The 10,285-nt window shown below is 43.8% G+C and overlaps 2 protein-coding genes across 4 annotated transcripts; both read right to left on the reverse strand.

The window, feature by feature from the left end:
- Positions 1–992: 992 nt before the first annotated feature.
- On the reverse strand, positions 993–5,992 carry LOC115182385 (serine/threonine-protein phosphatase 6 regulatory ankyrin repeat subunit B-like). Of its 3 annotated transcripts, XM_029744004.1 has the most exons (7): positions 5,105–5,434; positions 4,703–4,790; positions 3,592–4,547; positions 3,261–3,363; positions 2,026–2,104; positions 1,339–1,406; positions 993–1,236 (listed from the first exon to the last, which is right to left on the reverse strand). In XM_029744004.1, exons 4-7 carry the CDS (start codon positions 3,333–3,335, stop codon positions 1,054–1,056), a joined length of 405 nt encoding a protein of 134 aa, XP_029599864.1. In that variant the 5' UTR covers positions 3,336–3,363; positions 3,592–4,547; positions 4,703–4,790; positions 5,105–5,434; the 3' UTR covers positions 993–1,053. The 3 variants fall into 3 exon arrangements, with proteins under 3 accessions (XP_029599864.1, XP_029599863.1, XP_029599862.1); XM_029744002.1 differs by lacking the exons at positions 993–1,236; positions 1,339–1,406; positions 2,026–2,104; positions 3,261–3,363 and adding an exon at positions 5,595–5,992 and having other exon boundaries at positions 3,926–4,547; positions 5,105–5,313; XM_029744003.1 differs by lacking the exons at positions 3,261–3,363; positions 3,592–4,547; positions 4,703–4,790; positions 5,105–5,434 and having other exon boundaries at positions 2,026–3,222.
- A 49-nt stretch (positions 5,993–6,041) lies between these two features.
- LOC115182384 (uncharacterized) lies at positions 6,042–8,347 on the reverse strand. The gene is made up of 3 exons (XM_029744001.1): positions 7,620–8,347; positions 7,507–7,522; positions 6,042–7,221 (listed from the first exon to the last, which is right to left on the reverse strand). Exons 1-3 carry the CDS (start codon positions 7,811–7,813, stop codon positions 6,805–6,807), a joined length of 627 nt encoding a protein of 208 aa, XP_029599861.1. The 5' UTR covers positions 7,814–8,347; the 3' UTR covers positions 6,042–6,804.
- Positions 8,348–10,285: the final 1,938 nt, after the last annotated feature.

Below are 10,285 nucleotides of genomic sequence, written 5' to 3' on the forward strand. Positions count from 1 at the left end.
ACTAAAATGTAGCTTTTTGGCCATCAAGGAAAATGCTATGTCTGGCGCAAACCCAAAACCTCTCATCACCCCGAGAATACCATCCCCACAGTGAAGCATGGTGGTGGCAGCATCATGCTGTGGGGATGTTTTTTATCGGCAAGGACTGGGAAACTGGCCAGAATTGAAGGAATTATGGATGGCGCTAAATACAGGGAAATTCTTGAGGGAATCCTGTTTCAGTCTTCCAGAGATTTGAGACTGGGACAAGGGGTTGACCTTCCAGCAGGACAATGACCCTAAGCATACTGCTAAAGCAGCACTCAAGTGGTTTAAGGGGAAAGATTTAAATGTCTTAGAATGGCCTAGTCAAAGCCCAGACCTCAATCAAATTGAGAATCTGTGGTATGACTTAAAGATTGCTGTACACCAGTGGAACCCATCCAACTTGAAGGAGCTGGAGCTGTTTTGCCTTGAAGAATGGGCAAAAATCCCAGTGGCTAGATGTGCCAAGCTTATAGAGACATACTCCAAGAGACTTGCAGCTGTAATTGCTGCAAAAGGTGGCTCTACAAAGTATTGACTTTGGGGGGGTGAATAGTTATGCACGCTCAAGTTTTCCGTTTTTTTGTCTTATTTTTTGTTTGTTTCACAAAAAATATTTAGCATCTTCAAAATGGTAGTCATGTTGTGGGAATCAAATGAAACCCCTAAATAATCTATTTTAATTCCAGGTTGTAAGGCAACAAAATAGGAAAAGATAAGCCACTCGTTGGCGGATCCTCACAAGGCATCCCGATCTCTTTCCACAATATATTTTCCGTCTCTTTCTCCTGCGGATGAGGGCCTGTGTGTGGAGTAAATCCCTCTCACCCGACTCATTAAAGAGAAATTCTTCGTCCAGTTCAAGGTGAGTAATCGCTTTTCTGATTTCCAGAATCTCTTTTCGGTCATAAGAGATGGTAGCAGCAACATTATGTACAAAATAAGTTACAAAAAATGCGAACAAACAAACTAAATAGCACGGTTGGTTAAGAGCCCATGACACAGCAGCCATCCTCTCCGGCGCCATCATTACAAAGGTGTCCGTTGCATGGTGCAGCGCCGTGTGCCCGGTCCGACATGTTCACATTGTTGAGGGACCAGGGCCTCGGCACAGTGGACCGCCTTATTGGCTGGAGCGACGTGTAGCGGCGTTTGCCAGTTCTTGTCCCTGGCGTTCACATCGGAGCGTTTCAATAGCACCTGGACTGCCTCCTACAGGAGCACAGTTCAAATCATGTTCAACTTTGTTTAAAGTGCATTTAAAAATCACAACACACTTAACAGTAAAGCACAGGTGTCTATCAGTACACGTACCTCACTGCAGGAAGCCACGGCCCGGTGCAGAGTATTGAGACACTTGTCTTTGGCATTTACTCTGGCTCCTGGGATACAGAGGCAGGGGACAGACCGACAGGGGACAGACACTCTGGGGTTGATAAGGCAACATCTTAAATAGCTGGAGCACAGAAAGGATGTGTCCAAAACATCACCCTAATACCTTCATAGTGCACTACTTCTGACCAGGACCCATAGGCCTACCCATAGGGCTCAGGTCAAAAGTAGTGCACTGTATAGGGAGCCATTTAGAACGTAGTCAAAGCCTCTTGTTGAGCTATTCTGGGAATTGGACTTTCATTACACAGCAACACTTTGATGAAAATGTTATGTCAGTGAGTGGAGAGGATTAGAAGGAGCTCAGCCAACGTGAGATGAGGTGCAACCCAAAATCATGAGGACATTGGAGTAACAGGTGCGACTCTCGCTCACAATTAAAATCTTGATGCTTCACTAATCAAGTTAAAATCGGGACGTTTCAGCTGTCAATGGCCTTCATTAGAATGTTTTTTTTACATTTTTAAATACATCGGCTGCACATAAGATCTTAATGGTGGTAAGTATGAGGGAAACGGTCACATGCAAACACAACAAGCATCAAAACAGAAGTCAAAGTCCGATGGACATGAATCATTGCGTAATCCTTCTCTTCAATGATAACCTTACCTGATAGTATGAGTAGCTCTAGAATTTCTGTATCTCCTAGATAGGTAGCGGCATGCAACGGTGTCCGCTTCTCATTGTCCTGTAGGGAAGAGCCAAGAAGCGTTATAGCTGTTTCAAATTCAGCCATTATGGATACATTTGATTTTAATCGTACTCGTTTATACATTGTCATGGCTTGGATACCCCAGATGACAGCTGGATATTTATGGCTCTAACTAGGCTACACACTGTAACTAAAGATATTCAATGTTTCCTTTGAAAGGGTGCAGATGGACTCAGCTTGGAACCAGCTATTTAGTAACCACTGTCGTCTTCGTGATGTTAATGCTTTATACTGTTGAGTTTCTCTTTACAATAACTAAAAACAACCCGCTTCCCTTAACCAGGGATGCAACAGATTGGCGATGAGGTACCGGAGTTTTTGTCCGAAGGGGAACAGAGCGAGAAAGAAAGTGCTACATCCATCGAGACAGTCTGTGTAGAAAAGCTAGCAGGGAAGAGGTCATTCGGCAAGGCCGAGGATTTCCACTTCGAGGAAAGTTTTGAAGCTAATGGGCTCAAGTACAAGGATATGTCTAAAACCATGTTTCTGACGATTGTTGGCAGAAAGACTTACAATTTGTTAATGGACTTAATGCACCACAAAAACCAAATGAAAAAATGTTGACAGAGGTGGTTGCGCTGTTAAAGTCACTACATACCGAGGACAAATTGTATTGCTGAAAGATGCAAGTTTCATGCAAGGAGTCAACTCGAGGGAGTCGATTAGTGAGTACTTGGCTAGTTTAAGAAAACTCAGTCACATGTAAATTGAGTCTGCCAGAACGTGAATATTTGTGTGCGGTGTTAAAAGTGCAGCGCTGAGAGACCGTTTACTGAATGTAGCTCACACAAGACTAACATTAGCACTGGCTGTGGATATGGGATTTTCTTTTGAAGTAACAAGGAAAAGCACACAGCAGTTGACACAAAATACTTTCAAAGCAAATGCAGTTGAAGAAAAGCGTTGCCAAGAAAACGGAGGCAACCCGTAAACCATGTTACCATTGCGTGGGAAAAGGGCACAAGCCAGATGAGTGCCGCTACATGGATTTTGAGTGTCTGGAGTGCAAGAAGAAAGGACACATAGCCAGGACATGCCGCTCGCGTAAAGTGGGAAACAATTAAACGAGACAAGTGAAATGGAATAAGCACCTGGATGCTACTGAGAGAGAGAGAGAAGGAGGCCTCCTTACTGTGACTGCAGGAAGACGAGTGAAGCAACGATGATCAGGGCAACGCACACCAGCGAGAGAGGAAAAGAACGTCATTCCATCACAGAGGAGCAATGGTCCTGCCCTGCTGGGTAGAGACTGGATCAGTCAGTTGAAGCTAGACTGGTCACGTGTACACAGTAACAGCTGTAGATGGTTTGTGTGAAAAATATTTCTCTGTTTCAGCCAGAGCTAGGAATGCTAAAAGGTATCACAGCCAAGCTACCTGTAACTAATAGGGCTGTACATAAGTTCTGCAGTCCTCGCCCAGTGCCGTATGCACTTAGAGAAATATTAAAAAACAGCTAGTTACGTTGGAGTCAGAAAGGGTCCTCACTCCAGTTAACTACAGTGAATGGGCTGCTCCAATTGTGTGTATCCTGAAAACAGACAATACTGTAAGAATATGTGGAGATTACAAGGTAACTATCAATCCGTGGATGGAAGTAGATCAGAATCCCTTACCAAAAACACAGGACTTGTTCACAAAGCTGGCCGGGGATGAGACGTTCACAAAGCTGGATTTGTCACAGGCATACGAGCAAGTACAGTTAGAGGAGCGGTCTAAGCACTATCTCACCATGAATACACATAAGGGGTTGTTAAGGTCAACAGGCTTCCTTATGGTGTTGCCTGTGTGTCAGATATTTTTTTTTGAAAATTATGGATCAGATCCTACAAGGTATAGAAGGGGTAATCTGTTATATTGATGATACACTTAACACAGGGCGTGACACAAGAGCACATGAGAAATCTTGAAGTCCTAAAAAGACAAAGTCTGCAATCTGAAGGTTAAGAGAGAAATGTTCTTTCTTCCAGAACAGCCTATCTAGGTCATGTGATAGATGCAGAGGGGATACACCCCATGAAACAGAAAACTGAAGCTATTGAGAAGGCTCCCATTCCTACAAACACCACTGAGCTCAGGTCTTTTCTTTCCTTACTTAACTATTATGGCAAATTCATTCCAAATATGTCTGCCATAGTTAAGCCTATGAGCGCTCTACTGCAGGAAGTTGTACAATGGGAATGGTCCCAGAAAAGCCTAAGACACATCTACTTAGTAGCCAGGTGTTAGTTCACTACAACCCGGAGCTACCGCTCATACTAGCCTGTGGTGCTTTACTGGTAGGTGTGGGGATGCAACAACCCTGACTATGAGAGGGCGTTTACGGGACTGGGACTCCTGGGGAGCAGGGGCCAGTGTGCTTGTCAGGTCCTCCTTGGGTGGGGAAGTGGATGGAACCTCTGGAACCTCACACTCAGCATCTGTGATAAGAATATTTCATAATCAGAAAATGAACGTGTGTGTTTGTCTGTCTGTCTGTCTGCCTTTCTGTCCATCCTGTATCTGTAGTCACTGTTTTAACAAGCTGGCCAGAGGGTGATACATCAACATGACATTATCGATGCTTATCACTTACTCTGTGAAATACGAGTCTCTCTGAGACGTTTGGTAGGCAGCGCATCCTGTTCAGGGTGGCTCTTCGGTTCCCCTTTTGTCTTGAACAGCTGTTGACAAAACACATCAGGACAACTGAGCCTGTGTAAAATATATGGTATCTATCCCAAAATGCGCCCTACTGGCTACGTAAGGCACTATAGTGCTCTGGTCAAAAGTAGTGCACCATATAAGGAATAGGGTACACAGACATTGACTCTCTCCCATGTGTATTAGGATTGTATTACAGCGGCCTCACTCAACCTCCTAAAGACAATGACAACAGCATTGTTCTAATGCTGAGACAATAGGGGTTTAGTGAATCTGTAGGGTACATTTCAGAACCTGCCTTACAGAGGTAATCTCAAAACACAGAGCCCCCTACCTTCATCCTGATCTTTGGAATCTTGCCAATTTTGGGTAGGAAGCGCCACTTCCTGTTCTTCTTAGTCTCTTCCCCACTGGCAGAGGGAAGGCGGGCCATGCCGTCAGCCTTTACATCAGCCGGGCTAAGGCCCCTGGCAGGGAATTCCTCAGTAGCATTAAGGTCAGCCACAACACCATGAGTGATGTCACTTGCGGCATTGCTGGTGTCTAAGTAAGAAGAGCAAGCTGGTGTGACCGACCTGGGTGCAATAACTGGGAGAAGAGGACGCAACAATGGAAAGCAGTCACTGCGTCCCAAAAGGCATTCTCTTCTCTTTATAGTGCACAACTTTTGACCAGGGCCCATATGGTCTAATTCTGGTCAAAAGTAGTGCACTAAATATGGAAGAAGGTGCCATTTTGGACACAACCAGTGAAGTTCACATCATAAAACGCAATGTATCATGTTACAATGAAGTCCTATACAGATGAAAAGAGGTACCACTTACAATCCACTACCATCGAGATGAGAGGCTCTCTTCAAACTGGTATCGCTCATAACTGACACACTCCTGGTGGGCAGAGTGACATCCTCACTGCATGTGTCAATTACATGGTGGTCTGTGGAGGAGCCACTCGAAGACACAAGGGCTTTAGACCTTTTAGTCAAACTGACTTTTGAAAATGGCTTCTCACTTCTCACAGACGGAGGGCGGCTCCTGTCCTTAACAAGAGCAGTGTCAGGGGACTTCGAGCATCTGAGTGTCTCCACAGGGGTGGAGTTCAGCACATCTTTGGCTGTGGTGACAGACAAGGGTGGAAAAGACAAAAAGACAGTCAGTCTATCCTTTACTCTGTGGTACATGATTTGAGCAGCAAAAAATGAGTTGTCAAAGACAACTCTGGGCTTGAGCTTGGACCGCAGCTTTTTCTCTCCAAGTGGGAAGGAGTCTGCGTCCTCCACTGTGTACTGGGATACACTTTCAAGGTCTTGCATGATCATATTCACTATATCTTGAGTTGTAGAAACCACATGGTGTGAGAAGGTGATGCTAGGCATGCTCTGTGGCAAAGAACAGTTGGCTTCGCTAGCAGCTCTGAGAATGGCCTCACGCACAATCTGTTTGGCCGTAGCTCGGAACTCAGCACTATGAAAGCTCTGGATGGAAATGTTAGAGGTTCTGCTGGCTGCACAACGAGATCGCGTGAGCGTGGCAGTCTGGGCTGACGTCACGTCACTCGAAATGGTGAGGTCCTCCAATTTCGAAATGATCGAGTCCAACTTCTGGTTGAAGTCGAAGGACGCATTTGACGTGCTCTCCCCAACGGAAGCGAAGCAGTCTTCCCTTGAAGTCTCCAATCTCAGCACCAAGATCACCTGTTTGATGACCCTTTAGTGCAGGTGTCGAGGGTGAGCTGGTGGGCTGAGGCTGAGGACATAGAGGTATTACTGTCTGTCTTCCATACAGGAGATACCTCCACAGTGGTCTCAGTTACAAGTAGTCCAGTGTCATAGAGCTCGATTTGCAGTGAGATGGTGTGAGGTGAACAGCTTCCTCAGTTTGTGCAGGGTTTTGGTATAAATCTTCTGGGAACCTGAACTCACTTCCACCCAGAACAATTTGCGACCTGCTTTCGTACACATGGAGGCCTTTATTGACCTCAGATACCTCATGCAGGTCGGAAATAATAGCACCAAATAGATCAGAGGATGCCTCCTCAATATTCTCTGTGGAAACATGGACAGACAGGATTTAGTTTCCCACAAGTGTCGGTTTTATCCAGCACGGCAGTATATGTCACAGCTGCATCCTGAATGACCTGAGTGATGCATTGCTCAGCTTTGACGATGTACTCCTCCACTGGTTGACCATGGAGGATGTCAACTTTATCAGCAGGGAGCACCTTCTGAATACTCACATTCTCCTCTGATGGGCGTGGACTGTTGAAGATAATGCTCTCAGTGACCATGTTAGAGGAGGTGAGAGATGAGTCGAGAAGCAAAGACCTGTATATTATCGAGGTGGAAATCTCTGGGTGCTTTAGCTCTGGGTAGCTTCTCTTTCCCCTGAGGGTGAGGCTGGTCTGGGAGGCTGCAGCCTTGGGGGTCACGTTAGTGAAGCCCACCACTGCAGCCTGATGGGGACAACAGAAAGCAGAGTTAGGCTGGAATTCAATCAAATTCGCCATTGCACTGTTAACACAATGTCTGTTTACAAACAACTGTCTGCACGCACAAACAGACATGTACACACACACACAGTGTTATCTGGAAGCATTTGCCTTTGCCACTCATTCAGTCTCCTGGGATTGAGATGGACCGGCTGTTTCTAGATCATCACTCTCCTGCATCACACTCTCTCCTTCGACCCCCAGTGTCAGTTGATGTGGCTGTCTTCAGATCAACCTGATTCAACTCACTCTCTCCTTTGGCCTCCTAGATTAGAAGACCTTTACTAGCTCAAGCTTGGAAAATTAATTTGTCATTTTAATCTTCACTGTGTCATTAAAACACAAAACACAATACATCATACCTCCTTTGACTGAGATGGGATGACAACGGCCTGGTCCAACTCAATCTCTCCTTCAACCTTCTGTGACTGAGATGGGATGGCAACAGCATCGTCCAACTCAATCTCTCCTTCAACCTTCTGTGACTGAGATGGGATGGCAACAGCATCGTCCAACTCAATCTCTCCTTCAACCTTCTGTGACTGAGACGTGCCATCTGTCTTCAGATCAGCCTCCTGCATCTCAATCTCTCCTTCAGCCTCTAGTGACAGAGTTGGGATATCTGTCTCTCAACTTGGTCTGTCTCTCAACCGCTCTGTGATCTTTATCAGATCTAGATACAGAAAAAGGAATCTCTCTAAGGTCACTATAATGTGCTATAGTGTGAGGATGTGCTCCAATTATAGAATTAGAATAATAGAAGTAGAATTAATCATTCTAGAGTTAGAATAGAATCACTGGAATTCTATGGTTCCAATACTCTGAGATGACTCTGCCTATCCAGAGTTATATATTTAGAGAATTTGGCAAACTTTTAGAAAGGACTCCATGTTAACACCTTTGAGCCTTTCATTACAAGTCAATTATAAAATAGATTTTCTGTTACATAGCATTGTTTAAAATGTCAATATTGCCCATGGGGAGCCAAATATGGATATATTTGATTATACTGTGTCATGTAATGTATACATATTGATGTAAATGCAACAATGCAGATATTTGAATGTCCCAACTTTCCAAATACATGGCTCTGGGCCTACCTCTCCATAGGCGGTGACCTTTGACCTACTACAGACTGAATTTGTAGGAATATGTGATCCTGCAACCAGTCACAAATATGTCATTAGTGTAAATCACATACCTGACTTCCTTCATAACATCAGTGTCATTGATGGGTTCATCCAGGTCTATGAGGGTGAGGTCTATAGAGTGCGACAGTACGAGTCATAATACCCATTAAACCTACCGGTCAAACAGGGAAATTGTTTTTCCACCATTCATTTTTCCCATAGGGGATTTTAGAAACACTTAAAATAAGGGCTGTTTTGTGTAGGCTTACCCTGGTGTGACAGTTTGATATCTGTGTAAATCTCTAGGTCAAGGTGACTTATCAATATATTCGCCTGTATTTACCCCCCAAACATGAAATGCTAAGTAGCTGCTAATGTGGCTATCATAAAGAACTACAAATAAGAATCAATTGATTAACTATCTAATGTTAGCTAAATGTAACATAAATTGGCTGCATTTCTTTAAATGGACAATTCTGTGGACTGTTAAGTTTCAAATAGATACAAAACCTGTTAGCAAAGGTGTCAGCTAGAGATAAAGTGTAGGAGCTTGCAGGGATTTGTAGTTTTGCATGATGTCTACTTCTAATCTGAGCGTAAATAGAGCCGAATATATTAAAAGTCACCTTGTCAGTGAGATTTACATGGTTATAAAAACGTCACACCAGGGTAAGTCTACATGAAACACAACCCTAATTTTATGTTTCTAAAATCGCCTATAGGAAAATGGTGTCAAAACGATTGGAACCATTTCCCTGTTTGACCGCTAGGTTTTACAGGTATTATGACAACTACTGTGGGGCTCTTTTTTTCACTGGTTGGTTGTTTAGCAACAAAACTAGAATGCAACTATGTGGCAAAATAAGACAGTGCTGGCTTAAACTATTTTTAGTCTCAATGTTAATTGCAAACATAAATACATTTGCATAATGAGCCCTTGTCAGAAATACATTGTTACAGATGTTGTTGGTTAGCTAGGTAGTGAATTTTAACAATTGCATAGACATGATATCAGTCAAAATACCTCCAAACAAGACGACATGGTGTCAATAACAAGATACAACGAGCTGAAACATGCCGAAGATCTACTATTCCCCACACGGCAGCTTATTGTTGCTAGCTGAGGTTTAGAGTCATAACAAGATACACGCATTCCGGCCATTGTTTTTCGTGACGTCAGCCAACCTGTGTATGGCTCTTGGTCATAAGTAGTGCACTAGCCTACATGAGTGCAATTTACGATGTAAATAAGGTGGTGTTATAAACTTTGACCCTTGACCCCCATTTGACCCACAGCAGATTCTAACGTACCTTTAGCCAACTGTCATGACTCCCCGGCCATATACTTTGTAGTTTGATATAACAGCAATGATAGCACATTATTTCATTTGTTAAACAATATTTAATCCACAGTGATATTGAGAATTAAAAAATAAATAACATGCCTACGTTGAACTCTTTCTCCATGTCCTTGCAAAATCACCACATTTCCTTGTCAAAATGAACGCTCCTCCAGCACTAGCGAGAATCAGGTTAACTGCTCCCGCGGTTTCTGATCACTTTCAACGTTTATCAGTGATGACGTAACAATGCTGTACAGATTTGACGCACTTCCAATCTCGTGCTGATGCAACGCTCTGTGCGGTTGAAAGCTCACGCATGGAAATCCTGCGAGTTGTAAACAAATGTAGGCTATAATTGCCCTTAAAATTGCTACGTTAAGGACGCAATGCAAAATAAAATACATAACCCACACCGTTAGGCCAAGGTATCACTTTGGCAATAAGAGACTATTCTTGTTCCTTGTAGCCTTTCTTTTGGGTTATTGGCACCACTGTCTTGCCTGACACCTATAAATTGACGTATACTGCGGTTGTCACATAAAACAGAACCCATAG

This window comes from Salmo trutta, unplaced genomic scaffold (assembly GCF_901001165.1).
Source record: "Salmo trutta unplaced genomic scaffold, fSalTru1.1, whole genome shotgun sequence".
In the NCBI taxonomy this organism is placed as follows: Eukaryota; Metazoa; Chordata; class Actinopteri; order Salmoniformes; family Salmonidae; genus Salmo; species Salmo trutta.

What these genes read in the sequence shown, in the direction of transcription:
- LOC115182385 (XM_029744002.1), bottom strand. An exon ending in TTCCAAAGATCAGGATGAAG is followed by an intron (nt 4,791 to 5,104) that starts GTAGGGGGCTCT and finishes TTTTGTCAACAG; the next exon opens with CTGTTCAAGACAAAAGGGGA. An exon ending in AGAGACTCGTATTTCACAGA is followed by an intron (nt 4,548 to 4,702) that starts GTAAGTGATAAG and finishes TTCTTATCACAG; the next exon opens with ATGCTGAGTGTGAGGTTCCA.
- LOC115182384 (XM_029744001.1), bottom strand. Translation starts at nt 7,813, where the DNA reads ATGGCACGTCTCAGTCACAGAAGGTTGAAGGAGAGATTGAGTTGGACG.